Genomic DNA, 27,344 nt, shown 5'->3' with positions numbered 1-27,344 from the left:
CCAATTAATAGTAAGGTTTTAGTTATATGTTTAATATTCAAATATAATATAATGAAGATAAGGAAAAAATATATATACTTTTAATTTTATAAAATATTATTTAAGATTTAAGAAAATGTAACATGATCATTGGAAAATAAAAGGAAGTAAAACTGCTTCTGCTTGGCTAAGAGCTCGTCTTCCTCGGACGTAAGGAAACAGGTTAACTACCCAAGACCCAGAGGCATCTGGCAGGAGTGAAAGCCTGCTCCCTTACGGACCACCAGCGGGTTATTACAGGTGGCGTGGTTTTCCTTGATAACGGTGATGAGTCAAACCGACATTCGCGGATAGCAGCCAAAGATGGCTGTCCTCACTGTTGGTTTGACACCTGAGTTTGATAGGTTTTGCCACCTTCGAAAAAAAAAAAAAAAAAGGAAGTAGTTATTTTATAAAATATAAATATCATAAAAAAAACTATTCGCTTCCAACCTGCAAAAAAGAACAGGGTGATCGAGATCCCCTTCCCCTGGTTTACGCAAGCACGGAAAAGTATAAAAAATAGGAAAAGTTAATGTATTATAAAGGTATTATTAACTTTAAATTAAAAAAATTTGGAATCTTTTTACATCATATATATATGGCTAAACTAATGGTAAGATAAATGTTTGATAGGTGATAATATAAGAGTCAAATAGTATTTTTTTTATTATGATACAAATTGTATAATAGATAATAAAATTTTATTATTAATAATAAATTATATTTTTATTAAAATTATTAAAAAAATATTTAAATTTAAAAAAAAAATTATATTTATATTTTTCTCCGGTTCATAAATAAATAAAGAATATAGAATACAAAATTATTTTTATTAGCTAAAGAAAATTGAAAATTCTAACGAATATCTATAAACAAATTGAAAGTGAGGTTAATTTGATTAGTATTAATTTATCTTTCTGTCATCTCTATAAGATGAAAATCACTTCCTTTTAGAGTGCCCCGCCTACAACCACATTAGGTCTCAGTTTCAAAATCTTTGTTGCAACACTGACCTTCCTAGGCCTTTACGATGTCAAAATTAAAGTGAGCTCGGGAAGCTTCTCTCCAAGTTTTTTGAACATAAAAAAAATCTTAAATCAAATTAGATAATTCGTTTATTTAGATTTGATAGAACAAAGTTTGGTGTCTTAGACGTTAACCATCATCATTATCATCATAAATTAAGGTTTAATTTAATATATATATATATATATATAAAACGGTTATGATTTTATTAATTTGAAATCCTTGGGTCTATGCCCAAGCTGCTCCGGTTACATTACAATACATATTTCAAATTCCAGGCTGTTGCTGTTCTCAATCAGCGTGATGTTCAGGGCATTTGAATAGTGCTTTCAGTGTTTACAATTAGCAATCCTTTCAGCAGGGAGCTGCCTTTGTTTGCAAGCTGGTCGGCTTCAGCATTTGACTTTCTGAGTATGTGGTAAAATTTACATGTATCAAAATCTAGAAGTACTCTCTTCAGCTTGTCCAGGATTTTATTGAGGCTGGCATTTCTAAATAAGCTTCCCATCTTCAGGCTCTTGATTATTAACTCTGAGTCTCCAAAAACTTGAAGTTCTTTAACTCCTTTGTCTCTTGCAATGTGACAGGCTTTTAGCAGCCCAAGTATCTCTGCTTGATTGTTAGATTTCTGGCCGAGTCCCCAGCTGAAGCAGTCTTTTGCTATCCCATCAATTGAGTATATGACCCCCCCTGCACCTGCGTCACCGGGATTCCCTTTGGATGCTCCGTCAAAGAAAATTGTAGTTGAATTTTGAGACCGCCACCACAGTTGGAATTTGTCATCTTCTTCTCTTATGCGCCATTCCTGATTTACCTTTTGTGGAGAGAGGAGCTGCCTATGCGGCCTGGGCTCTAGCATGCCAATCCATCTTTTTTCTTCAGGCAAGAGCAATGGATTTTCTTTAACGTACTGTTGTTGAACTGCTTCTAGAAGGAATGATTTGGCCTTTGCTGCAACTTGCATTGGAGTGTGCTTCATCTCTCTGAAGATTTGCTGATTTCTAGCAAGCCAGAGCTGCCAACACACGTACTTTGGGATTGATGTCCACATTTTTTTCCAGATTGATTTAAGAGGGATGCTCTGGGGGTAGATACTGTTCCAAATGGCAAATAGATCTGCAATAGAGGATGGTGAAGGCATAGTAATATGAAAATTATATAAAATGATACTCCATACCTCTTTTGCAAAATGGCACTCCAGAAAAAGATGCTGGGCTGTTTCGGCATGGCTGCTACATAGAATACATCTGTGAGGTCCAGCTATGTTCCTTTTTTCGAGGTTGTCTCCGGTCAAGACTTTATTATGGGCCAGAGTCCAGAAAAAGAAATTCACTTTTGGAAGGGCTAGAGGGTCCTAGACATTCTTCCAAAAGGCTCGGTTTTGGCTGCTATTTTTTTATTCTTGCAAAGCTCTATATCATGCTGCTGTCATGTACACTCCTGTCTAGTCCCAGCCCCATTTGTCTTTCATATTTTTGTTGATGGGCGCTGCTTCCTCCAACAAGTCTTCTAGCATAGTTTGTTGATGTATTAACCTCTCTGGGACACCATGGAAATCCCAACCTATCCAGTCTCCACGTTGATCCCATTTTGACAGTTCAAATATGGTATTAACTCCTGCCTGCTTCATCCAATCCCTGAGATCAGCTATGTCCTCCTTGTCCTTCAGAGGTTCTTTCCCCATAATTCTGTCATTCCACAGTTGGGTGCGCTTGCCATTGCCCAGAATCTTGTAAGCCTGTTTATTAAAAAACTTGCTACTCCTACAGCATAATTTCCACACCTGTGTGCCGTTAGCTGCATTTACATTCTGGAGATTGCTCAAGTCTTTGTTTGGTCAGTATTTGGCGTTAAGTAATATGCTGACCGGATGGGTAGGTTCATGGATTAGTTTCCATAAGATTTTTCCTCCCATTGCTAAATTAACAAGAGATGGATTTCTTATATGCAAGCCTCCATCTGCTCTTGTTTTTTTAACAACTTCCCATTTCACCAGGTGCATTTTTTTTTCATTTCCCTTTCCTCCCTGCCACAAGAAATCTCTGAGCATTTTGGAAATTTGCTCCAAGACATTTCTTGGAGCTAAGAGGAAAGCTGCCTGATAGATTGGTAGCGCCGACCGCACTGCTTTTATAAGGATTACTTTGCCTCCTTTCGTCAGCCAGTGGCCTCCCCACGCTGCAATTTTGGCTTTAAATTTCGAAATTATTTCTGTCCAGAGCGTTCTTTTATTTGCACCTGATATTATGGGAAGGCCCAGATACTTGAATCTGTCCCAATTTAATTGTCCTTTGAATCCAAGGAGAGAGGTAATGTTAGAGAGCTCCCTCTGTTCAACATTTCAGCTATACACTTCAGTTTTCTTCTCATTAATTAATGCCCCAGAAGCTCTGCAATAATTATTCAGGACTGTTTTCATTGCTTTGGCTATTCTTAAGGATGCTCCGCCTAACATGAGTGTATCGTCGGTGAACAACGCGTGGTTCTGGGCTTCAGCTCCGTGGCTGGGCTTGAGACCTGGGATATTGCCTTTTAATTTTTCCGCAGTCAATTTGCGATCGAGCGCTTCCGCCATCAAGATGTACAGGGATGGGGAGAGGGGGCACCCCTGTCTAATGCCCTTCTGGCTTTGGAAGAATTTCGTGGGGTGACCATTGACTAATGGGGCTATCTAGGGTTTGTCTATGCATGCTTTAATAAGGTTGACAAATTGTTGTGAAAATCCAAATGAAAGCAGGACTTTGCAAAGGAATGAGCGGTCCACTCCGTTAAAGGCGCTTGCCATATTGAGCTTGACCAAGATGCCTTTTTCACCCCGCAGCTTGCTGGAATGGATGATCTCCTGTACCTGAATTACATTATCTATAATATGCCTGGCTTCAACAAAAGTGCCTTGAGGGGGAGAGATAAGATTTTTTAAGAGCGGCTTGATCTTGCCTGCAATCAATTTTGCCATGATTTTATAAGAGGCGTTGCACAGTGATATCGGCCTGTACCTTGCAAAGGTCTCCGGGTTGGTTTCTTTGGGGATCAGGGCGAGATATGTAGAGTTTTTTCCTTCGCCAACCTTGGCTTTCCTCATGAACCAGTGAATCATATTGCAAAGATCGACCTTTATGATGTGCCAGCACGATTTGTAGAAATGGATTCTAAAAATCCATCAGGCCTGGGAGCCTTGTCTACGTCCATGGACTAGATGACATTTACTATTTCTTCTTCTGTGGTTGGCCTGCAGAGGGCTGCATTCTCTTCAGTGCTGATAAGTGTGGGAATGTTAACAGTGAAGTCATCAGCTTCTTCGTTATAGTTGTGATTTTCGGTCCTATAAAGGTTCCTGAAGTAGGTTTCTGCAACTTCTTTGATCTCATTATAATCTTTGCAGGGGATGCCCTCTGGCGATTTGATCTCTGCTATATGGTTCCTGATCATCCTCGCTCTGTATTGACGGTGGAAAAAGGATGTATTGCGATCTCCAGCCTTCAGCCATAGGCTCCTAGATTTTAATCGCCAGTATTCTTCCTCTCTTCTGAAGGTTTGGTGTACTGTGCGTTGGGCTCTCATTTCCTTCTCCAACAGCTCTGGAGTAATGTCTTTGTTTTCCATCTCTAATTGCAAAGTCTGCAGACCATAAACTGATTCCTTTCTTTGCTCGGTAGGGGTGGATCCAGGTTTCTTAATCCAATTCTTCAATGCAAATTTTGTTGCTTTTAACTTTTGCTCCCAGACATAACTAGGGGATCCCGTGAATGTATTGTCCCAGGCTTCCTTTGCTGTCTCTGTAAAACCTTCCTTCTCGGTCCATAAGGGGCTGAATCGGAAAGGAATGGGCCCTAGGTCTTCTTCATCCTTCAGGAGGAGCTGGATGGGTTTATGGTCAGAAGCTAGCTTCGGCAGGATTTTAGTAGTAATAATCTTCTTGTTCATCAATATGGAGCTTTGGACCATAAATCTGTCTAATCGAGCTGAGATGTGGTCCTCTCCTGCTCTATTATTGGACCAGGTGTATAGGCCTCTAATGGGGTTTAAGTCCAGCAAGTCCCACCGCTGAAAGAGTTCCTCTACTTCATCTAGCATGGGGTCTATGTTACTTGCCCCTCCCCTCTTTTCTTTTTCTTTCATAACGATGTTAAGGTCCCCTGCTATAATAATGTTGCATGGGGAAGTCTGCTCTAGAAATGTTGAGAGGGAGTTCCAGCATTCTCTCTTTTCATTATAAGAAACAGGAACACAAAGAAAGGTTAATAGACAACTTACTTGTTTTGTGGGTCAGTTCAGTTTGGATCCAGTGCTGAGTTTCCTTGTGGTTGTTCAGCTGAAGGAGGTCATCGTTCCAGAGCGTTGCCAGCCCGCCAGAGGTACCCCTTGAGCTGACCACTTTACCTGCTCTTTTATTCCACTTAGTGCTGCTGATCTCTAGAAGGGCATGTCCTTCTATTTTGGTCTCTTGTATCATGAGGATGTCTGAGGGCTCCGCTTTCATCAGATCCTTGACTGCTTCTATTTTAGAGGGGTTCCCCAGTTCTCTGCAATTCCAAGAGACGAGGTTCATTATTTACTTGAGTGGGTGTTGAGCCCTCCCTTGGAGGGCCTTGGTTTGGTATTTCGCCCAATAGAAATTTCTATTGTAGCTTGGCTTCCTTGAGTTTTAAGTCTTTTTGCCTCCTCTTCCCTTTTTTCTTTACGAGATTTCCTTCCTGCTTTTTTCGGCTGGCACTTATAGGTTTCGTCTTCTGAGGAGCCGGAGCTTTCGACTGGTTTTTTCCTTGCTATCTCTGCATATGAGGGGTTGGATGGGCTTCCCTAATTGGCCTCACTTTGGATTGCTTCACCTGCTTCCTTGTTTGGTGGAGGAATATCCACCGGTTCTTCATTCTCTTGGGCTGGGGTATCTTGAGGGCTTTGAGCCTTCTCTGCTCCTGTTGGGTTTACTTCTATTTCTTGGTTTGCTTTGTTGGTGCTAGGGTCTCCTTCGTTGGTGCCTTTGCCGATGCCTTTTTTTTTGATGTGTTCTTTTGGACCAGACTCCATTGTTCCCCATTCTGTTTATCAGCTTGCTCCATTTGCTCTCTTCTTGCAATTCTTTGCAAAGTGGCCATGACTATGGCAATGTCTGCATTTAAAAGGTAACTGTTCGTAGTCCAGTTCCTGGACATGCGTCCACCCACCTACAGTAAGTTTGATGGCTTCCGGTAGCCCCTCCTCTAAATCCAATTCAACGCAGATACGTGCACATGAATACTGGTCTTTTCTCGCTGCCTGATCTATATATTTGCCCAGGGCATTACCTATGATCTGAAGGGATTTTTGGTTCTAGCAGTGCAGAGGCAAATGAGGGAGTCTGACCCAGACCGGAATGTCCGGGGTGGGATCTAAGTCTGGGGACCATTTGTTCAAATAAAGGCCCTAAGGCCCCATGAAATACGATTCATTTCTAAAGATCAGGCCTTTGTCATCAGGGTTTTCAAAAACAAACACAAAGAAGCCCTTACCTACGAAATAGCTTTTCACTTCTTATTTGATCAGAGGCTTCTAGTTCCTTTGAATCCAATCCTCCACTGACTTAGGAGATGGCCAGAGGCCTGTGAACTGGCCTATCAGGCCTCTCTCTGCAAGATTCAACGCGGCTTTACAGGTTTCTTCTTCAGGTAACGCCACAGATGGGATCGAATCCAGCTTTTTAACGAATTTATGCTGAGAAACCAAAGGGGGGCGCTTTGGGCCTAAAGCTATCATGGCTCGAAACGCAATCACCTCCGGAGGTGTTGAAGGGGGATCAGGGTCCCAATTCCTTCCATTAGGACCGCAGAGTGAAGCTCGATCAGAAGGACGCAGGTCACCGAGAGGTGAGACAGCGTTCAGCATGGGGAGCCTATTTTATATTTTAATATTAATTTTAAATATATCTTTTAATTAATTTAATTTAAAATCTGATAAAATTTAATTGAAATTTAAAACTTGAATTATATAATTTATATAATCAAAATATTTTAAAAATTTTCAAACCATTAAATCTATTTATATAATAAACTACAATAAATTTTTTTTTACATTGAATCAATATAATTAAAAGAAAATTACCCTGCATTAAAAAAATAATTGTATTATAAAAAAAAAAAACAAAACTAAATCTGAAAAATGTTACTTTTCACTGGTTTTGTGACGAGATTTATATAGCTCAGAACCTACTCCAACTACGATTTTTTCAATTAAAAAAAAAAAACAAAATAATATCTGGGGAGTTTTAATTTTTAGTGAGGAGACTAATATAGCTCAGAACCTACTCCAACTACAATTTCTTCCATTGAAAAAAAACAAAATAATATCTGAGAAATTTTAATTTTTACTGGTTTTGTGAATAAACTAACATAACTCAGAACTTACTCTAACCACGATTTCTTCAATTGAGAAAACAGAGGAGAGAAAGAAAAAGAAAAAAAAGACAGGAAAAAATTGTGATAAAGGCTTGCTAACCTTGACACGCTTGAACTCTGCAACGAGGGCCAACACAGCCGCCAGCAGCCCCAGGAATCCCACCACTAAGCTTATCAGGATGCGCAAAATCTTCATCGCGGATTATAATCTCTGAATGATCGAAAAAACAATGATGTTTGGTCTCTTAAACTCTGGTTCTTCCTAAACACAAAAGTTCAGAGATTGTCTCCCCTTGATATTCTCACTTATTTCTCCACAAATGCCTAACATTCCACTTGTATTGTATCACTCTAAACCTGTTACCTCCATTTATATATATTGATCGTTGGGGAGGGGAGTCGAACGTTTGACATATGCAAGTCGGCAAGTTTGGAGTCTCCACATCATGGCTTTTAGGGTGTCTAATTGCAATTGAATGGAATTGTGTTTTGAGTGTGATTTTTTTGACTTTTATGGTGTCTAATCAGTAGAGAAATTAGAGGTGAAATTTTAAAAAATTAAACTGAGAAAACAAAAAAATAAATAAATAAAAATATAAGTATGAATTAAGTAAAATTCCAAACTATTCTAGATCTTTTTCACAGTACATTGAATTAATTATTTCCATTTATTTTCATTATGACGGAGTCCAACTTGTCTAAATCCAATAAATAATTTATGTCATGTTATTTAGAATTAAATTTTAATATATAATTAATTTCGATATTATTTTCAATTTAAGTAATAGAATTACTTTATCTAGATTTAATTTTAAAATAATATCTACAGCCTATCAACATATGGAAGTCTTTAAACACACTCCAAAACAGATGGCACTCTGTTAGCCATTAAAGATAACGTGAACGACTCCATTTTGAATTATGAAATATTGTTAAATGCTTTAAAAATAATTTCTCGTGCAAAAGATCTGAAGATCTCTAACAAAACAAAAAACTATAATTATGGATTGGTAAAATTATATCTCATAGTTATCTGGACTACTCTTATAGGTTGTTTAGCGTGGAAACAATTGCGGATGGTTAAGTCGGTCACCAAATGTGCGCTGGTCTCAGTCACTTTCAAGTTTGGGTTTAGCCATATCACACTACTACATCACATGCACTTTTGAGATATTTTTTTTTGAGACAAAACAATTTTTTTTTGTCTCAAACAAAAATTCATTTTTTATTTTACATTAAAAATTAATATTAATTGATTTGTCTCAAATATAAGGTTTAAGATATAAATAGGTTGAGTAAAAAATATTTTAAAGACAAAACGTTATGTTTACGACAAAAATAGTTTAAGACAAAAATATTTTAAGACAAAAGTAGTTTGAGACAAAAATATTTTAAGACAAAATTTTATATTTAAGACAAAAATAATTTAAGAGGAAAATATTTTGAGACAAAATTTTATATTTAAGACAAAAGTAATTTGAGACAAAAATTTAAAAACAAAAATAGTTTAAAACAAAATTATTTTAAGACAAAAACAATTTAAGACAAAATTATTTTAAGACAAAAACAATTTAAGACAAAATTAGTTTAAGACAAAACTTTATATTTAAGACAAAAGCATTTTGAGACAAAAATATTTTAAGACAAAACTTTATATTTAATACAATGACCACTTTAGATCAAACCTATGTTTATGCTTTTATCTTTACATAGAATGTGTCATCTTTGGGCATGGGGGTAATCAGTCTGTGCCAATAGTATGCCATATGCAACCAATGGAAATACATTCAAGTGAGATTTCATAGGCATGCCACTAGGCTCAAATACACACGACCTTACCCAATGACAAATTTTCCTTTTTGTTCTAGTTACTAACTGAACCAACCATGGATCTTCATTCAATTCCCTAAGTAGATTTCATATACCAACAATATTTAGGTTGACATAACTATAACTAGAACCTAGATCAACTAAAATGGAAATAACTTGGTCATGCAACTTACCTTCCCTCTTAATAATGGATGTCTACTGGTCTGCTTGGTAGTTGTCCACTACTACATAAACTCTCGACATGTTCTGAGCTATATCACCTATTGTCCAAGCTTCTTGAGCACTATAGATCTTTGGGCCAACATTTTGTTGATGTGGATAATCCCTTCTTCTATGATGTTCACCAGAAATCCAACATTTTAGTGGCTCTCATCCCTCAAACTTGGTCTACTCTAGTGCTAGTTGTTGCACATTTTCCTTAACAACAATGTTATATTTTTTGTTGAAATTGGTTTACAGGGGTTGGTTGCTTACCTTCCCTATCTTTTGAGTTTTTCTTGGGCTAATTTCTCTTATTTATGGCATTGTCCTTTTCCTACCATTTTCCCTCGATCTCTGGCCTACATTTTTCTTGCTCATAATAGTGCTTCAACGTTTTTATGGCATCCTTCAAATTTAGTGGTTCCAGAAACTTAATTTTATCTTTGAATGCCACATGAAAGCTACTAATGAACCTTTGAATCTTTGCTTTTTCATGATTGAGATATGGTACATACCTCAATAGCCATAGGAACTTCGTGATGTATTCCTCATCTAATAATGGCCCCATCTTGAGTTCATAGAACTCCTTTTCATTTCCATCATAATAGTGTTCAGAAAGATATTGCTTTGTGAATAACTTTTCAAATTTTTTCCAAGTCAACTCCCTCTCAACAATCACTCTAACATTCTTCAGATCTTCCCACCATATATTTGTTTTTCCCTTCAAGTTGTAGGTGGCAACTCTAGCTTTCATATTTTTAGAATAGTTATGTATTCTAAAAAACTTCTTCATGCCCAACAACCAAGATTTTTCATCCTCTACCTTCGTCATATCCCCATCAAATGTGAGTGGCTTGGCTTTCTTAAACTCCTTAGGTGTGTAATCATTTTCCTTTCTTCCTGGATGATGATGATGATGGTGATGATTAGAACAATGATAGTTCCTCCTAGTAGTAGAACTAGATGGTTTTTTAGCATGATGCACATCAATGTTGGCTCCTCCTCTTGGGGTGCTCATTGGTGCATCTCCCTTCAAGGTGTCCTAGCTTTCAGGCTTAATCCTCTTCCTAGAACTTCCACCATCTACCTCATTGGTATACTCCTCTCATCTCTGAGGGCTCCTTCTATCTCTATAACTGACCCTCATCTCAGATTGCCTCTACCTCTGCAAATCTAAAAGACTTTTCATAATGACTGCATTTATCTTAGCTTACTTCTCTTCAGCTCTCACTAGCCTCTTATTATCTTCCTTGAAGCTTCTAACTTTAGCCCTTATGCTTCTTAGGGTATCCATCCAATCTAAAGAGTGAATCCCTGCACCTTGGTTAACTGATATTTCCTCTTCATTGACCCTGACCTCTTCACTTCCATAATGAGACTACTAAGAACTATACTGGACCATTCCAGTCCTCATTTCTACTTTGGCTTTGTCTTATGCTACTTATGATGTGTTTTCAATCACACACGCTATTAGATAATGAAAATAGATAAATAAATACATAGTTATGGCCATGAATTTGATGCTCATGGAGTTGCCATGGTAATCCCTGCTGTAACAAGGAAACCAAATTAACATACTCGTGATGTTCAATATCTCACATGCATCAATTACAATTCAAGTAATTTAAGTTGTTAGTGCATAATCATTAAAATAAATAACCAATTATATATAGGTTCCTACCCTTATAGAGTTGCCATAACAATACACCTACAACAAAATAACCATATTAGCACATAACTATACCAATTTACCATCTAAAGTTTGCAGGCCAGCCAAATTCATAATTTATTACAACTAGAAATATGTTTAGTCATGTTGATTGCTAAACTTTTTGTTGTTCCAACATGTCACATAGTGAATAATTCCCATTTAGGTATGTTATTAATTTATTTAGACTATCTTTAACACCTAACATCTCACTTAGGTAATTTCTAAAAATCATCACTTGCTCATAATGATCCAGTCCAAGTGTTGAACCTGGATGTTCCAATACCACTTATGCAACCCCATCCTACCCTTTTCTCCAGTGGAACGGGTTGTTACTGAAAATCCAACCCCTCTGGTTCAACTAGAGGAGTGGGATATTGGTTTGATAGTATTCATTATTTTATTTTTGCATAGGAAAATGGGTGTGTGTGTGTATTTATCTAAACATTTATTTATTAACATATAAATAATATTTATGATTGTCACATCACTTTTCACATCACGTCACTATTCACTACCAACTATCTCCCCGCTAATTTGACGGTTCTTGTTCATCGATGCCTTGTTCCATGTGTTGTGTCGATGCAACTTGAACGACCAATAATTCTAGCAGGGATCAGTGCAATCAAGGTTCAAGCTCATGGCTCTAACCCCCACATTGAGCAGCCCTCATCTCCTCTATCAGATCCAATGGGTCAAGAGAATTTTTCCACCCCCACTTCCCTTCCCAGTGATGTCACAAGGGAGGGGTGTCACAACGTGTGGGTTGTGGGCCTTATCTTCGCCCACCCTGCCACTAATTGGTCCATGAGGGATGGTCTAGGGTGCCTGTTTTGGTAAAGTCACCCTTCCCTTTCCCAATCATAATATGGTGTGATATGAGCGTGCTAATTAGAATCCTCCATGTCTAGGTATTTCCTCCTACCAAGGGAATCAACATGTCTAATTAATTTATATGTTGGTCCACTTTGTTGCAATTCTCTGCGCCAACCTGGCCCTTTAAGCATGGGTTCATTTTTTCATTTGTTTCATAGGTTCTGCAATCTAGGACATCCACACCAACATTTTTTCATGGCCTCTATGGGTCGTTATCCCTTACTAGTTCTACCCCTCCTGAGCTTACGATCAAACTTATCTTCCAAAGCCCACTGAAGTTGTAAAATACCAAAAGGGGCTTGAGGAGATCAACACTCCTCAATGATCTATGGGCCAAGGCATACCCTCAGGGTTGTAATTCCATAACTAGAAGCACTATGAAGCTTGGCAAAGACCTCCATGACTATTGAAAATGCAAGGCTACAAGAGCCTCTAATCTAACATCGACAGTTAATATGTTTTAAAGAGGATGACATCCTTGGCATCAACTCATGCCTCATAAATGCATGTACATCCATTTATATGTATGCAAAGACCATGTCAACAATTTGTCTTCGATGTAACTGTTATTTTGTAATAAAAGGATTTGTATACTAAATATTATGATGATAGAATTTGGTTCTTATGGGAAATTTATATGCCTTTACTCTGTGCACCATTTTATTGTTTATTATGTGATAATCTGGTTCAGTTGTATAGGAACTATTTCCAGTTCTTTAACCTTTTTCTTAGCAGGTTAATTAGTCATGTTTAGAAATGGTACTATCACATATTTCAAAGGTATAATAATTTAAATTAGAGAAGAAGTATACCATGTTCAGCACAATCATGAGTACCATTCAGTCTAGAACACAATACATATTCATTTCTCATATACATGTGATTTCAATCCAAGAGTGTAACACATGATTAATGGCGTTGCAATGCATAAGAGCACTTATCTCATGATGCTTTGGGAAATTGAGTTTGGGATGAGGACTCTCCACCCAACCTTAGCCAATTATAGCTAAGGTGACTTGCAACTATCATCCTTGAGCCAGATTTTAGAGAATGAGGGGCTTGGTTCAAGGATAAAACACCAAATTTCAGTTGAAATAGGGACTCTAGAGGACCTCCCTCCTACACCCACCAACCACTCAACAATCAAATGGAAACACAGGGATTTGAAATGCCCAATACCTTCACTCAAAACATACCAAGGGAATCTTGAGAGTAAATATCCACCCTTAAACAAAACATAGTGGTTCCACTCACTTAAGGGAATCCAGAGCCCAATGTAAATCAATAGCAAGAAGTTTTGAGAGTCTCTCCATCTAGGAATCGAAGGACACAATCCTCCATCTACACCACTGAGGGAATCCAGAGAAATTCATCTCCATCCTATGGCTTTACAGGGACTCGAGAGGCATTGTTCCTCACCAAGGACAACCACCTGTTCACCAATATTTCAAACCAAAAACATAGTTTATTGCCATTCCTCCCTCTTCTTGTTCAATTTTGAATCTTATATGTTGAACGAGTGAGTGGATAATTCTGTCTCTTCCTGATTGAATGAGAGAGGGTGTATCTAAAAAATGAGATTGAACCCCTCTCATTTATCTGTTATCTTCTCTTCTGTGTTGGGATTGATTTTTTTCATTGCTACTAGCACAAACAACTTCATTAATTTAGTTCTTCTTTCCTTGTAAATGTTTCTCAAGGAAACATGGTCTGCCTACTTCCTTCCAACCCAAATTAATTTCTTGACTAGTCCATTAAGGCTCACCAGCTATCTGTTTGATGAGTGTACCAAAAATAATTTAGATTTCTGCACAAGAAACCCATTGACATCCCAAGAAAGCAACCCCTTCTCAGCTCTTTAATCTATGTCCTTTACTCAGATCCATTTTTAATATTTAATTTTTGTAAACATGTATACAATGTCTTTTACAAGAGAACCATGGTTGGGGATGTCACAGGGTTTTCGAGAAAAATACTTTCAAATATGAAAGGATGATTCTTAGGGGTGGATTTTATGTATAACTCTATACATATTAGTTAATGATCTGACCCTACGTGTTAGGGTCCAACCCTAACCCCTTTATTTATGTAATAAACCCAATAGGGTCGAGTCATAGTCATAGTTAGTTAAAGAGTCAATAAAGCCCGTATTAATAATTGTAAGTGGTTAACCCTCATTTAAGAAAGGGACCACAGTTAGTTGCAAACAGGCCATAATTAATAAATAAAGTGGTTAACCCATGTTATGCAAAGGACCACTAGTCGTTAGGTTGTTGAATGTCATTTAGCTATAAATAGTCGTAGTTATAAGGGAAAGATCATCGAGTCTTATTTTGTAATCGAGCTATGCTCTGTTGGAGGTTGCCCCCTCGAAGAGGCAAGTGAACATTGCTTTTATCTCTGAATAATAAAATACTTGCTATATTTCTCATTTTATTATGTGTTCTGGGTTGTATTTCTTTGCATATTTGGTATTCTGGAATTTCTCGCAGGTCAAGAGCATAACAAGCGGTATCAGAGCACTTTCTAGGTTCGTGGTACCTCCATTTTTGCAAAAAAAAAAAATAGGCCAGAGACGTGTTCTGGCATCTTTAAACCATGGGATTTGTCGTTGAGCACATAAACATGTGGATTTGGGGAGGCATGCACGCAGGAAATACAAGAGGTGGCCACGCTTTTTGGACTCCCTTGTAACCCCTGTGGGTACCCCTTCGAGTAGTACTACAATAGATAGAACCACGCATGGAATAAACTTCCACGTACCCTCTCGGTATATCAAAAGCCCCCTAGGCTCAATTGAGACCTGGCCTTAGATAAGCCATCAGTTGTCTTGCTGCTATAGTACATTGAGAACAGTACTCGAGGAGATTACTTGTGCGTACGATAACGTATTTAGGTAGTATGGCTAAGGGTACAATTGATCCTCCTTAGTTAATTCCCTGAAATATTGGGCCGAGTATTATTGTTGGAACCTTATGTATATTGCAATCTATAGCACCTGACAATCCTTTGTCACCATAGTTCCCTCAGCTCTCTGAAGATCGCCCATTATCTTATATGCCAGATCAGATCCACCAGTTGAGGTTCTACCATAGCAATATAATTCAGATCTAGGTCCTCCCCAGGATGCTTACAAGAGACTTAGCCCATAAGATTCAGGACAAGGAGCTGATCACAGTGGTTCCATTCACTAGTCAGCCTCATTTTTCGGGCGGTCCCAAATTTTTTCGGAGTGACTTCAAGTGACCAAGATTTGTGTATGGTAGAAACCAGAGCTCAAGTCATGGCCAATTAGAAGATCAAGTGCCTTGAATCAAGGTTAGATTCGTTCAAGGAACCACTGGAAGAAATTTCAAAATCGCTTCAACTAGTCACCAAGAGCATGACAGGGTATCGTCAGGAGGTGCATAGTATTGATGAACACCTCGAAGGAGAATATAGCCATCATATTCACTTCCATGGAAATCACCAACATTCCCACCCTCGGCCACCCACATTGGAGATGTATAAATTTGATGGCTCTAAATGGGCAGTATGGGTGGCACAAATAGAACAATATTTCACCCTGAATGATATCCGCAATTATCAAACTAAACTACGTGTGGGAGCCCTTTACTTGGACCAAGAAAGATGGCAATGGTGGCAGTGGCATGTGAAATGTTATCCTGGAAACATAATGTGGCAGGTGTTCTCAAAATCCCTTTCTTAATTATTTCGAGTTATTTCAGAGTGGTTCCAACTTCATTCAATTTTGAGAAAGTCAAATTTTAGATCCCATTCAAAACTTAGTGGTTATTGATTGAACCGCTTCTTTATAATGAGTCTTAGACTTTGACTTCCAATTTTTTAGGTGCAGTTATTGCATAATCATATTCCTCATGAGACTTTGCAGTAGAAGTTGATCTTTAATCCATTGCAAGCACTTGACCTAGCTTAGGGAACCATCAGCTACCCCTCCCAAGTTGCACCTCAACATTGAAATTTTCTTTTTTAGTAGACATTCATTTTATCCATTAGATCATTTCTTCCACTGTGACAGTCCAACAACACCCCTACCGGCATATGCTTGACAATCCATCTCATCTTTATTGCTATCTTATAAACACTCTTAAATCTTGTGTCTCCAATATAGAAGAGGAAGAACCAGAAAGGGCCTTCTTGGCCCTCTTCACAACCCAAAATATGTTTAGCTTCTCTCTTGTGCTTACACTCTAGTCTTTTCGCAGCTTCGGAATGGTGAATCTTAAACACAGTCTCATGATGTCCATTCAGGGAAGCATAATTCACCCTTTGTTTGAATCAAATTACCCCCCCTAGCATTCCATTTACCTTTACATGTAGGCATATATTTTCCTTCTGGATGACTGTTAAGCTTCCCATCTCTATTTTGCCTCCCTCTCCTACCCTCATGAACCTGATAAGCTGAATTTAACTAATCTCACTGTATCTGAGATAAACAATCCATACAACTTAGGAAAGGGACTTCCAGAAGCAATCAAGATCAAAGTGGACCAATGGACCCATATTCAGCAGCTGGACTACGAACAAATCCCGTTCAAATGTAAGGTATGCCATGAATATGGTCATTTTTCTAATAGGTGTAGTAAACTAAAAGAAAATGAAATGAATGAAAATGTTGAAGCCAGTGAAGACACATGGGAACAAGTCAAAAAAAAGAAAGCAAACCCCAAACAGTTTGACCCAAAACCAAAGCCTCCCCCAGAAATCCAAGCTGCATCCTTCTCCTCCCCTCCCATCTTGACTCAGCCATTACCCTCTACATCAAACCCCTTCGAATCTTTAGAGGAAGAAGACCCCTCACCCCCCCACTCTCCTCCTGATCCCAAGGAGCCCCCTCTCCCTGAAAGCCAATGCCAAGACACTATCGAATCCTCATTGCCTCTTACTATTTCCTCTCAGCCTCTTCTTGATCCTCCCCTCAACATAATCACCAGAAGCTCATCTAAAGATCACGGGGGTTCTAGTGAACCCTCCAAGAAACCTGGCCCAGGCAAGAAATATGCTAAGCAACATAGGGATGAGAACACACAAAAGGACATAGCAATGGGAACACAGACACCCATAGAAACTTATATCCTGGGACAAGATGAAAAAAAAGCAATCAGCAAGGACCAAGGGGGGCGAGCACCTCCCCGCATACCGCATATCCAATGATGAAAATATTATCTTGGAACATCAGTGGACTTGGTCACCCCTCTAAGGTAGTAGCCCTAAGGGATCTTATCATTTCTGAGATGCCATGAATTATTATGTTACAAGAAACAAAACAAAACCACAAGGAAATGAATAAAGTCATTGAGCAATAGAGACAGTATAGAGGAAGCATTAGTGAGGCAAGAGGAGCCTCAGGAGGAATAGCAACAATTTGGAATCAAGGTATATGGAAACGTATTTCGGAAACAATAAGTCAACACTCGATCAAAACAACTCTGGAAAATAAAGTATATCAGCAAGCCATTATCATCTACAACATCTATGTGCCGAATCACTGCAGAGATAAGGATAGTTGTTGGCATGATCTAAAAGATAGTCTGGATGCAGAAGAGAACACTAACATTATTCTAGGAGGTGACTTTAATTTAATCCTCCATGCCAATGAGAAAAGGGGAGGCAGTTTTATGCCTCATCCATATAGAATACAGTTGGAAAATATCATGCAGGAGCATGATCTTATGGATGTCCTTCCAAAAAACTGTAGATACACCTGGAACAACAACAGGATGGGTGCTGGTAACATCATGGAGCGGTTGGACAGAAGTCTCATCAATATTACACTTCTCTCTGCTTTCTCCATCAGATATGCTAACATTCTAACGTGCTCTGCCTCCGACCACTTCCTAATAACTCTAATGCTGGAAAATCATAGGCCACTTGGGTCCATTCCATTCAGATACAGTTCTCTCTGGAATGATATACTAGCATTTGTAGGAATTGTTTACAGCTCTTAGATCCAACACGTGGAAGGCTCTCCCGGTTTCATTTGGGAAACAAAAATATGGAAAACAAAACAAGCCATCAAAGAATGGGCTAAAACAAAGTATCAACAACCAGAGAAGGTAAAAAAAGAAACTAAGAACAATCTGGAGAGTATCCAAAGACCAATAGAGGATAATGGCCTTTCCCAAGAGAACAAACAACAGGAAAACGAACTCTACTTACAGCTATATCGAGTTAACAGAGAAGAGGAAACAAAATGGAGGCTCAAGTCAAGACAATTATGGTTACAAGGGGGTGACAAGAACTCAATTTTTTTTCACAAGTAAAAAAAAACCATAAAGATAAGGAATAATGTTAGATCCATCCTAGATGCAGAAGGTGATAGACAAAGGATTCAGGAAGCCATTCGAAGAGCTGTTACAGATCACTATCGGGACTTGCTATAGATAGGCTTAGGATTTCTTTCATTTTGCTTGCATTTAGATTTAATTCTACATTCCTAGAAGTCCTCTTATCAAAGGGCCAAAATTTAGTTGTGGCTTGGCTGAGCCCCAAATCAGCTTAAGGATCACTTTCTTGTGTGATTAGTAAGATCGTTGATCTGATGTCTCTTCTCTATTGGTAAGTAAAAGGCATACTTTAAGCCATTAGCGATAGAAAGAAGGTAATTGGACCTAGTTTAACTAGTTAGAACCACCATTTCAACGGAAAATGAGCTGCTTTAAGTTCCCGGCTAGGTGGTCTCCCTTATAATGTTGAGGCAGAGAATTTCGAGCCTTCAACAGGTACACAGACACAACTCACAACTATCGTGTGTACTCTCCTTGGGTTGGAAGTATGGAAAGGAGATGGGGAACTGTTCGTCTCTCAGGGCAAGTTGCTTTTCCTTAGATAAATATCTGTGTATGTGTGTTGAATCTTGATGCGTGTTGATGATATGAGTTCTCAATCGTGAATTTACTTCTGTAGATCAATAGAGTAGCTTCTCGTCTTGTGATTTAGAAAATTTCATGAGCAGTTAGAATTTGCACATTAATTTCTACAATCCCCACTTTTAAAAGTAGGTACAATAAAGCTTTGAGTCCAGGGTTTAGGGAAGTCTTGCTTGATTGTTAAATAAAAAAGGACATGCAAATCAATTTTTAAGATTTTTGTTTGGTAGCTTTTGATGTTCTTAAATTTTCCCTTTACAAGTTTTTTAACCTCAAACTGTATGTTTTCTAAAGAAAAAAAACTTATTTCTTTATAGAAAAGGTTTGAATATTCCTCAGATTAAGGGAAGTGAGAATTGAATTCTTTAGAAATGGGGGCCAAAAGAGATTTAAGGTACCAATCCATATAGACACAATCTTAGAATTCAGGAGCTTTACATATGCTCCTCCTTCTATGTCATTCTTGAACATGATCAGATAGGCCAATGGAAAAAGTTTGTCGAAAAGAAGTGAAAATTTTGTTACTAGTGTCATAACAGAAAGGTTACTTGAAATAGGCTATAAAATCTTTGGCAAGAGTCACAAAAGTGGAATGAGTGGATTTGGTTTGATTGACATACCACTTAGTAGTAGCTCCAGTAAGAGTGCAGTAGAAAAGGCGAAGACAAATGTAGTCTTATATGATAGAATTGGATGAACACCACATATGGAATGAGTGAACATGATTTGTGGGATCTTCTCTAGGATTACCTTCAAAATTGGGGATGTCAGAAGGAATCTTGGTAGGCATAACTGGCCAATTTGGGTCATGAAGAAGGGGGTCGTTGATGAGTTGGCTGAATTAGGGAGACTCAAACTAGCCATAAAAGGAGGCAATGGAGTAGGAGTGCCCATATTAGTGAAGGTTACGCTCATGGGGTTACCCTAGTTAGTACTTGGGTTACCACCTTGGTTTCCCACACCTGCATTGGTGCTTGCCATGGTGATGGTATAACATTTAGAAGATGCGGAATGAAAGGAAGAATTGGAAGAATCAGTAGAACTAGAGTCAAAATGAGGACTCAATGGAGGACTCAGAAGATGTACTTTAACTTGACGAGGAGGAGTAATATGTCCTAATAGAAACTGAGGTTGAAGGCCTCAAATTCTCTGTGGCAAATGCCTAGGGGGCACAATGATGTCAAGACAATGATGAACTTAAGGACTAAACAATGATGATAGGAGAAAAAGAGCAAAAAATAGCAAGCAAACACCTAGTGCAGTGGTGCCAAGTGTAAACCAACTATATTAATGATGCTACTCCCGTAACAGTCATTGCCCGCTAAAACTACACAATTATGTCTCTCAGGGGCCATGAAGAATGATGACATGATAGATGACTCTCAAGGAGCTAAGGAGAAAAATAAGAAGACTGAGAAACCGAAGGTATGAGAGAATATCAGTACCGCATGAAGAATCCATCTGATGCATAACCCTTTGGAGGCTAGGTATGGAAAACAAAACACATATTTTGAAATACACCTCTTAGTGTAGCTTAAAATGTTTCTTATCATTGTCTAATCATTCTGTCTTCAATGACATGCATGGTTGAAAGAACTGAAAGTCGTTCCATGTGTTTCCTCTTAATGTCTTGCTCCCTTTCACTTGTTTATTACATAACTTAGAAGATGAAGAGTATTACCATTTGTTTATTTAAGCTACGGAGGTTGTGACCAACATGATCTTATGACTAACCAAGCATGATGCAAGGAATCCTAAGTGGGATGAAATATGTTTGATGATATGTATATAGTCAGTACACTCCTTTGCATTAATCCTTGCTTTGTATCTTACATGTACCCTCACTACTTGTCAGATTTGGCTACCTGCTACCAGTAGTGTCTTAGCTCTTTCCTGACAAAGCAGGGGAAGGAATTTCCTTCAACCTGATTTATTCGAGGCTCTTTATAGGAAGTATAGAGCTAAGAGAAGGAGATGTAGAATCTCACTATAAAACTCTTGAAAATACTTTGCATGTTCAAATCTATCCAAACGATTACGCTGCCACTCAACAACATTGTCAAACTTGGAAGACTCAAGAAAGATCACATCTCTAGATATTATAAACTTCTTATTCACTTTATCGTAGAGATGGTATTCTTTGGAGGTATGAGTATCCAAAGAAGATACATTTGTGACTCCTTGCACTATGTTTTTTTATCTGTTCCTTAGGTATCAAGGCATAACAGGAGGAACCAAAAACCCTGAGATGCCTCACTGAAGGAATGTGGCCATACCACATTTCATAGGGAGCCTTGTTTCTGATAGCCCATGAGATGGACTACCAGCTTGATTTTTTCATTATGTTCCTTTCAATGTTATAATACATATTTCTACATGCCAAAGCATCCAATACCATGGACCGAAAACCATCGCGTCTAATACCATGGACCGAAAACCATCACGTCCAAAAACATGTGCGAAAATCATGCACAAAACCATAGGTGGGTCCGCCCATCCTAACATAGGGTCCAAAACCAGAATTTTCCGGGGTGCTGCCCTGGACCCCATAAAGTGGGGTTACAGGTATGCCTCAAACCCCCCATGACTCCGCCCCCCACTACACAATCGGTGCAACGAAGGCGGGCTCCTCCCTCCCTCTAACCCCCCGGTTAACTACGTGGGCTAGTCGTGGAAAGAATATAACACAACCCAACAGTATGCAAAGGATGTACAATGCGGAAGTACATAAAATCCACATTCCATGATCCTGACAACAAAGCACATGCAGTCCTAGAAAGGATCCACTGTCATGTTTATGGACCTTTCTCGAGAACCTCCACGACCATGTATAAATATTTTGTCATTTTTATTGATGACTTCTCACGGAAGTGTTGGATCTTCTTCATGTGGAAGAAAGATGACACATTATCCAAGTTCGTATAATTCAAGGCACTGGTTAAAAAAGAAGCTAGCAAGAAGGTGAAGGCTCTATTGTAGCAACTGCAATACCCTCCAAAATTTTGGCCTGCACTTAAATATCGGAACCTACTATAGATATTGTGATCGATTGTTTCTTAGTCAGTTATTGGTAAGTTTATGATCTCAAGCTCCCCTTTTCGATCTTAAGATTCGTTCATGCTTTTATATTTACATAGAATGTGTCATCTTTGGGCATGGGAGTTATCGCTTGTCATGCAAAGGGAGGTTTTCTTTTCTTCAAGGGGAAATATTTATGAGAATGGGTTGTCCTCACCACATAGATGTGTTTCACACTCATTTCACACACTCTTACACAAGTGTTGCCTTTATCCTCCCAAAGTCTATCATCAGAGTCACACTTATTGTAAGCTGCCACAAAGGTTGTTGCATTAAGAGAAGTATGCGTTATATGTTCTGGATGGTCTATGTTGTATCTCTAAGTTTTCAAGTGTGTGATTATAGTCAAGTTTTATCACTGTTCACATCAGTTTCATTAATCCCACACTTCGCCAAATTTTGGAGTTTCCTTAGCAACCTAGCCTCATCCAACTTTCCTGAACTCTGCACTTCACATATGTAACCCTCAAGACTTTCCCTTGCTTGTTGGAACTGTGAAATGTGCAGAAATTCCAACCTCCCTTAGCATTCAAAACTACAAAGTGATTTCCTCCAATCTCCTTCCTTCAGCCGGAACCCACTGTCTCAAGAAATTGTGTAGTTTTGTCCCTTGACTACCCAGTCAACTCCCTCTCATCTTCCTTGTCACGTTTTCTAGGACTTGCGTATCCAACAAGAAATTTGGGATATGAATTCCATCAAGGTAGAAAATCAAGGGGTTTTCAAGTCATTTTTTTAGGGTTGCCACTAGCATAGTCTCACAATATGATCCACCCAGTCCCTAAATTGGGGTCTAGTGCTATTTCAATTAATTATTAGATGATCATGGTGGGCCATAATTCCAAGTTAAATGTTATGACTCTTCATAGGATATTATTGGAGATACTTGAGGAGACACCTCTTTGGCTAAAGGGTTAAAGATTTTGACTTCAATATCGAACCATCAACCATATCCTCAACATTTTTCCCATCAACCATATCCTCAACATATTGAACCAACAACCAAGAAGATAACTGAGGTGAAGCATGGGCATCCTCTATCGCCCACGTTGTTCAGGATATATATAAATATATGAATGCCTCTACACTCCACCAATTGTGCATCAATAAAATTTTGGGTTTCCCCACTATCCACCAAGATGGATACACATTGTCCCTGCAATGTTCCTCTGATTCCCAAAATTGCAAAATTGGGATTTACCATGTCAAAATTTTAATTCGAGACTGACCATGCATTGGAAGGCAATTAACACATTATTAAGACATTAAAAATGAATAATTGACACAATACCAAATACAATACATGCACTGATTTTTATATTACAAGGTATTTAGACGCTAATTGAGCAAGTTCACACGAAGAGAGAAAGGAAATATCATGATACATTGTTCAATTTGTAATCAAGAGCATTATATTGGATAAGGGAGAAGTAACATTTAGTATCTTTCTCATATACAAAGGAAAAATTACGAAGCAATGTAAAATGCCTTTCGTGAAGCAATGTTGTTGTAAAGGGTGGGGATTTTGGGTAGAGGGTTATAGGTTTTGGAGGTATTAAAATAAGTATTTGGTAAAAATAGGGGATATGTACTAAACTAGGCATGGAGTAGCATTGACTATTTAGTAATAGAAAGAAAAGGGTATTCTAAATCGTGAACACACTAATGGTTGTTTATCTCACCACTTGAAAGGATGTTATGAGTTCAATGAACCACATGAGGGAGAAGATTATACACTAGTAGTACTTTTTTGCAACGTTCCAAATCAGATGTGAATGGAGAGGACTTTGCAAAGGTTTTTTTGCAAGGGTCAAGGGTTTCTAGGCTTTGATAGTTGATCAAAATGGTGGAATGAGGACGAGTTATCCAATGCAATGTGATCAGAGGAGGTGGATTTAGTTGTATGTTTGGATGTCATGAAGATGCTAAAGGTTGTGAGGTTTGTTCTAGCAGGTGGAAAGGACAATGGCAATTGTTCTTTGCCAAGGAAGAGTAGATTAGACTCCTGTTATGTAACCAGCTCAAGAAAAGATAGAAAAGATAGATCAACGCCTTAGAATTTAGCCTCTTCGAGGGGGCAACCTCCTTTACATTACATAAATGAACAATTCTTGGATGATACAAATGACAAAACCTCCTTTCTATATATAGGAGTCTAAGGAGCCACAATATAATCCAGCCGACCTAACAATAATAATATAAAGCCACAAAAATAACAATAGAGGGATTCTATGGGGCACATAAATAACAACATGGGGGTAATAGGGGCACAACAATATAAATAAGGGGTATAACTACAATAGTAATGGGGTAATCACTAGTATTATAGGGACCCAACATGCCCCTCTCCTTCAAAAAAGTGTTGTCCTCAACGCTTGAGTAGTTTTGGATACTTCTGCATAAAATTCTCATCCTCCCATGTGGAATCTTCAACGGATAAGTTCTTCCACTTGATAAGATACTCTGAAATTGATCGATTTCGTAGCTGTCGAGTTCTTGTTTCTGTGACTGCTTCCAGTTCCAATATAATTTTTCCTTCCTCGTCAAGTTCTGGCAATATTGTTTGAACTGGGAGCTTGTCGCCTATAACCTTCTTTAAACATGAAACATGGAAAACTGGGTGCAATCGAGAAGCTGCAGGAAGCTCCAATTTGTATGCCATAGTACCAATCTTTTGCAACACCTTGTACGGACCATAATACTTTGGTGATAATTTATTATCCTTCTTAGCTTGATTTAGGGACATTTGCTTATATGGTTGTAGCAATAGGAATACCCAATCACCTACATCAAAACTTCTTTCACTGCGATGTTGATCTGCCTGTTGTTTCATTCTATTTTGTGCCAACATGAGGTTATCCTTTAAGAGTTGGAGGACTTTTTGTTGATGTTCGATGTGATGTTCCACTGCCTGAACCTTAGAATTTTCTCTTAAATATGATGTGATGGATGGTGGTTGATACCCATAAAGTGCCATAAATGGGGTCATTTTTGTTGCTGTATGGAAGGAAGTGTTATACCACCATTCAGCCAGAGGCAACCATTTGACCCATTGTGTCTGTTTATCAGATACAAAGCAACGAAGATATCCTTCCAAACATTTGTTTACTATCTCAGTTTTCCCATCAGATTGAGGATGATAAGATGAGCTATGAGCTAACTGAGTACCAAGACAAGAAAATAATTCTGTCCAAAAATTTCCAGTGAAAATGGGATCTCTGTCACTTACAATAATCTTTGGGTTTCCATGTAGCTTTTGAATTGTTTCCATAAATGCAGTAGAAATTGTACTGGCTTTAAATGGATGTGATAATGCACAAAAGTGTGCATACTTGGTAAGTCTGTCAACTACCACCATGATGACACTCTTTCCCTCAGACTTGGGTAAACCTGTGATAAAATCCATTGAAACCTCCTCCCAACGTTGGCTTGGAATGGATAAAGGTTGTAATAGACCCGGTGTCTTAATTGTTTCAACTTTATTTTGTTGGCAAACCAAACATTCCGCCACAAACTTTTGAATATCTGATTTAAGGCCATCCCAAAAAAATTCCTTCTTAACCCTGTGGTAAGTTTTTAAAAATCCTGAGTGCCCTCCTAAGGGAGAAGTGTGCAATTCCATAAGAATCTTGTTTTAGCTGGGAATTCTTACAGAGGTATAAGCGATCTTTGTACCATAACGAATCATTTTTCCAACTAAATGTATCAGACGTACTGAGATCTTGTTGTAGCTTTTGAATAAGTGCCCACACTTCTTCATCATTCTTCCATTCCTCCCTTGCTTCGTTTATCCAATCTGGTTGGATAATAGAAATCGCGCACAACAATGCTTCCACATCCTCATCCTTTCTTGAGAGTGCATCTGCCACCACATTTTGCTTCCCTTTTTTGTAGATGATTTCAAAGTCATAACCCAACATCTTTGTGACCCACTTTTGTTGCTCTTCAGAGGATAATCTTTGTTCTAAAAAGTATTTAAGGCTATCATGATCCATTTTTACCTTGAAGTGTCTTCCCATTAGGTAGGGTCGCCATTTCTTAAGTGCATGGAGTATTGCCAACATTTCCTTCTCATAAATAGCTTTGCTTAAAAACTTTCCCTTGATTGGACGACTTTCAAAAGCAATGGGTCTTTCATCTTGCATTAGAACAGCACCAATTCCATTTCCTGAAGCATCACATTCCACAATAAAGGTTTTTGTGAAGACCAGTGCTTGGCACATTGCCTCTTTAAGATGTTCAAAGGCCTTTGTTGCTTCCGGAGTCCATGAAAATGCATCTTTCTTCAATAATGTTGTTAGAGGTGCTGCTATTCTCCCATAATTCTTAACAAACTTGCGATAATACCCTGTCAACCCAAGAAATCCTCGCAGATGCTTTATGGATGTGGGGATTTTCCATTCCTTAATGGCTTTAATTTTGCTAGGGTCTACCTTAACTCCTTCATGAGATACAATATGACCCAAATATTCCACCTCCTGGACTCCAAAGAAACATTTGGATCTTTTTGCATATAATTGTTTCTCCTCCAATAGTTGTAGCACCTTGTCAACATGTTCAACATGATCCTTCCAAGACTTGCTGTAGATTAGTATATCATCAAAAAATACTAACACAAATTTTCTAAGGAATGGTTTGAAAATTGAATTCATCAAACCTTGAAATGTTGAAGGTGCATTGGTAAGGCCAAAAGGCATGACCAAAAATTCATAATGACCCTCATGAGTTCTAAATGCCGTTTTCGGAATGTCTTCAATCTTCATTCTGATTTGATGATATCCTGAACGAAGATCCAACTTGGTGAAGTAAATTGATCCATGCAATTCATCCAGTAATTCATCAATGACAGGAATGGGGAACTTATCTTTAATAGTGAGCTTGTTGAGCTCCCTATAATCCGGACACATGCGCCATGATCCATCCTTCTTGTGCACCAATACTACTGGAGCAGAGAAAGAACTTTGACTTGGTTGAATTATACCAGCCTCTAGCATTTCTGCAACCATACGTTCAATTTCACTTTTTTGGACATAGGGATATCTGTACGGCCTGATGTTTGGAGGAACACTTCCTGGAATCAGATGAATAGCATGATCATGATCACGCATAGGTGGGAGACCCTTGGGAGTCTCAAATACCTTGGAATGATTGTCCAGGACTTTTTGGAGATCTGGAGAAATAGATGATTCCAATGTGGAAACATCTAGCGAACATAATTGTGCAATTACACCTCTTTGCTCCTTTTTTAGAAGCTTTGTCATACCATTAGAGCTGATTATCTTTCTTGGTTTCCCTGCAATACCCCTTAATTCAACTTCCTTTCCTTCCGTAGAAAATTTGATG

General features: G+C 38.4%; 1 protein-coding gene across 2 annotated transcripts in view; it reads right to left on the bottom strand.

Moving 5' to 3' along the window:
• LOC149252744 (protein VASCULATURE COMPLEXITY AND CONNECTIVITY-like) overlaps nt 1-27,344 on the bottom strand; it is a 146,801-nt gene that overhangs the window by 4,495 nt on the left and 114,962 nt on the right. Inside the window, exon 2 of one of the 2 annotated variants that reach the window (XM_089459787.1) lies at nt 7,519-7,653. The exons of the other annotated variant lie outside the window; for it this stretch is intronic. Coding sequence (XP_089315913.1) covers nt 7,519-7,614 — 96 coding nt within the window. The 5' untranslated portion in view covers nt 7,615-7,653. The remainder of the gene's footprint in view (nt 1-7,518; nt 7,654-27,344) is intronic. 2 annotated transcript variants of the gene reach the window in all.

Source organism: Pinus tabuliformis, chromosome 7 (assembly GCF_031772625.1).
Source record: "Pinus tabuliformis cultivar Carrire ecotype Pingquan chromosome 7, CPIR1, whole genome shotgun sequence".
NCBI classification, from domain to species: domain Eukaryota; kingdom Viridiplantae; phylum Streptophyta; class Pinopsida; order Pinales; family Pinaceae; genus Pinus; species Pinus tabuliformis.
This window is presented reverse-complemented; position numbering and strand designations above follow the sequence as displayed.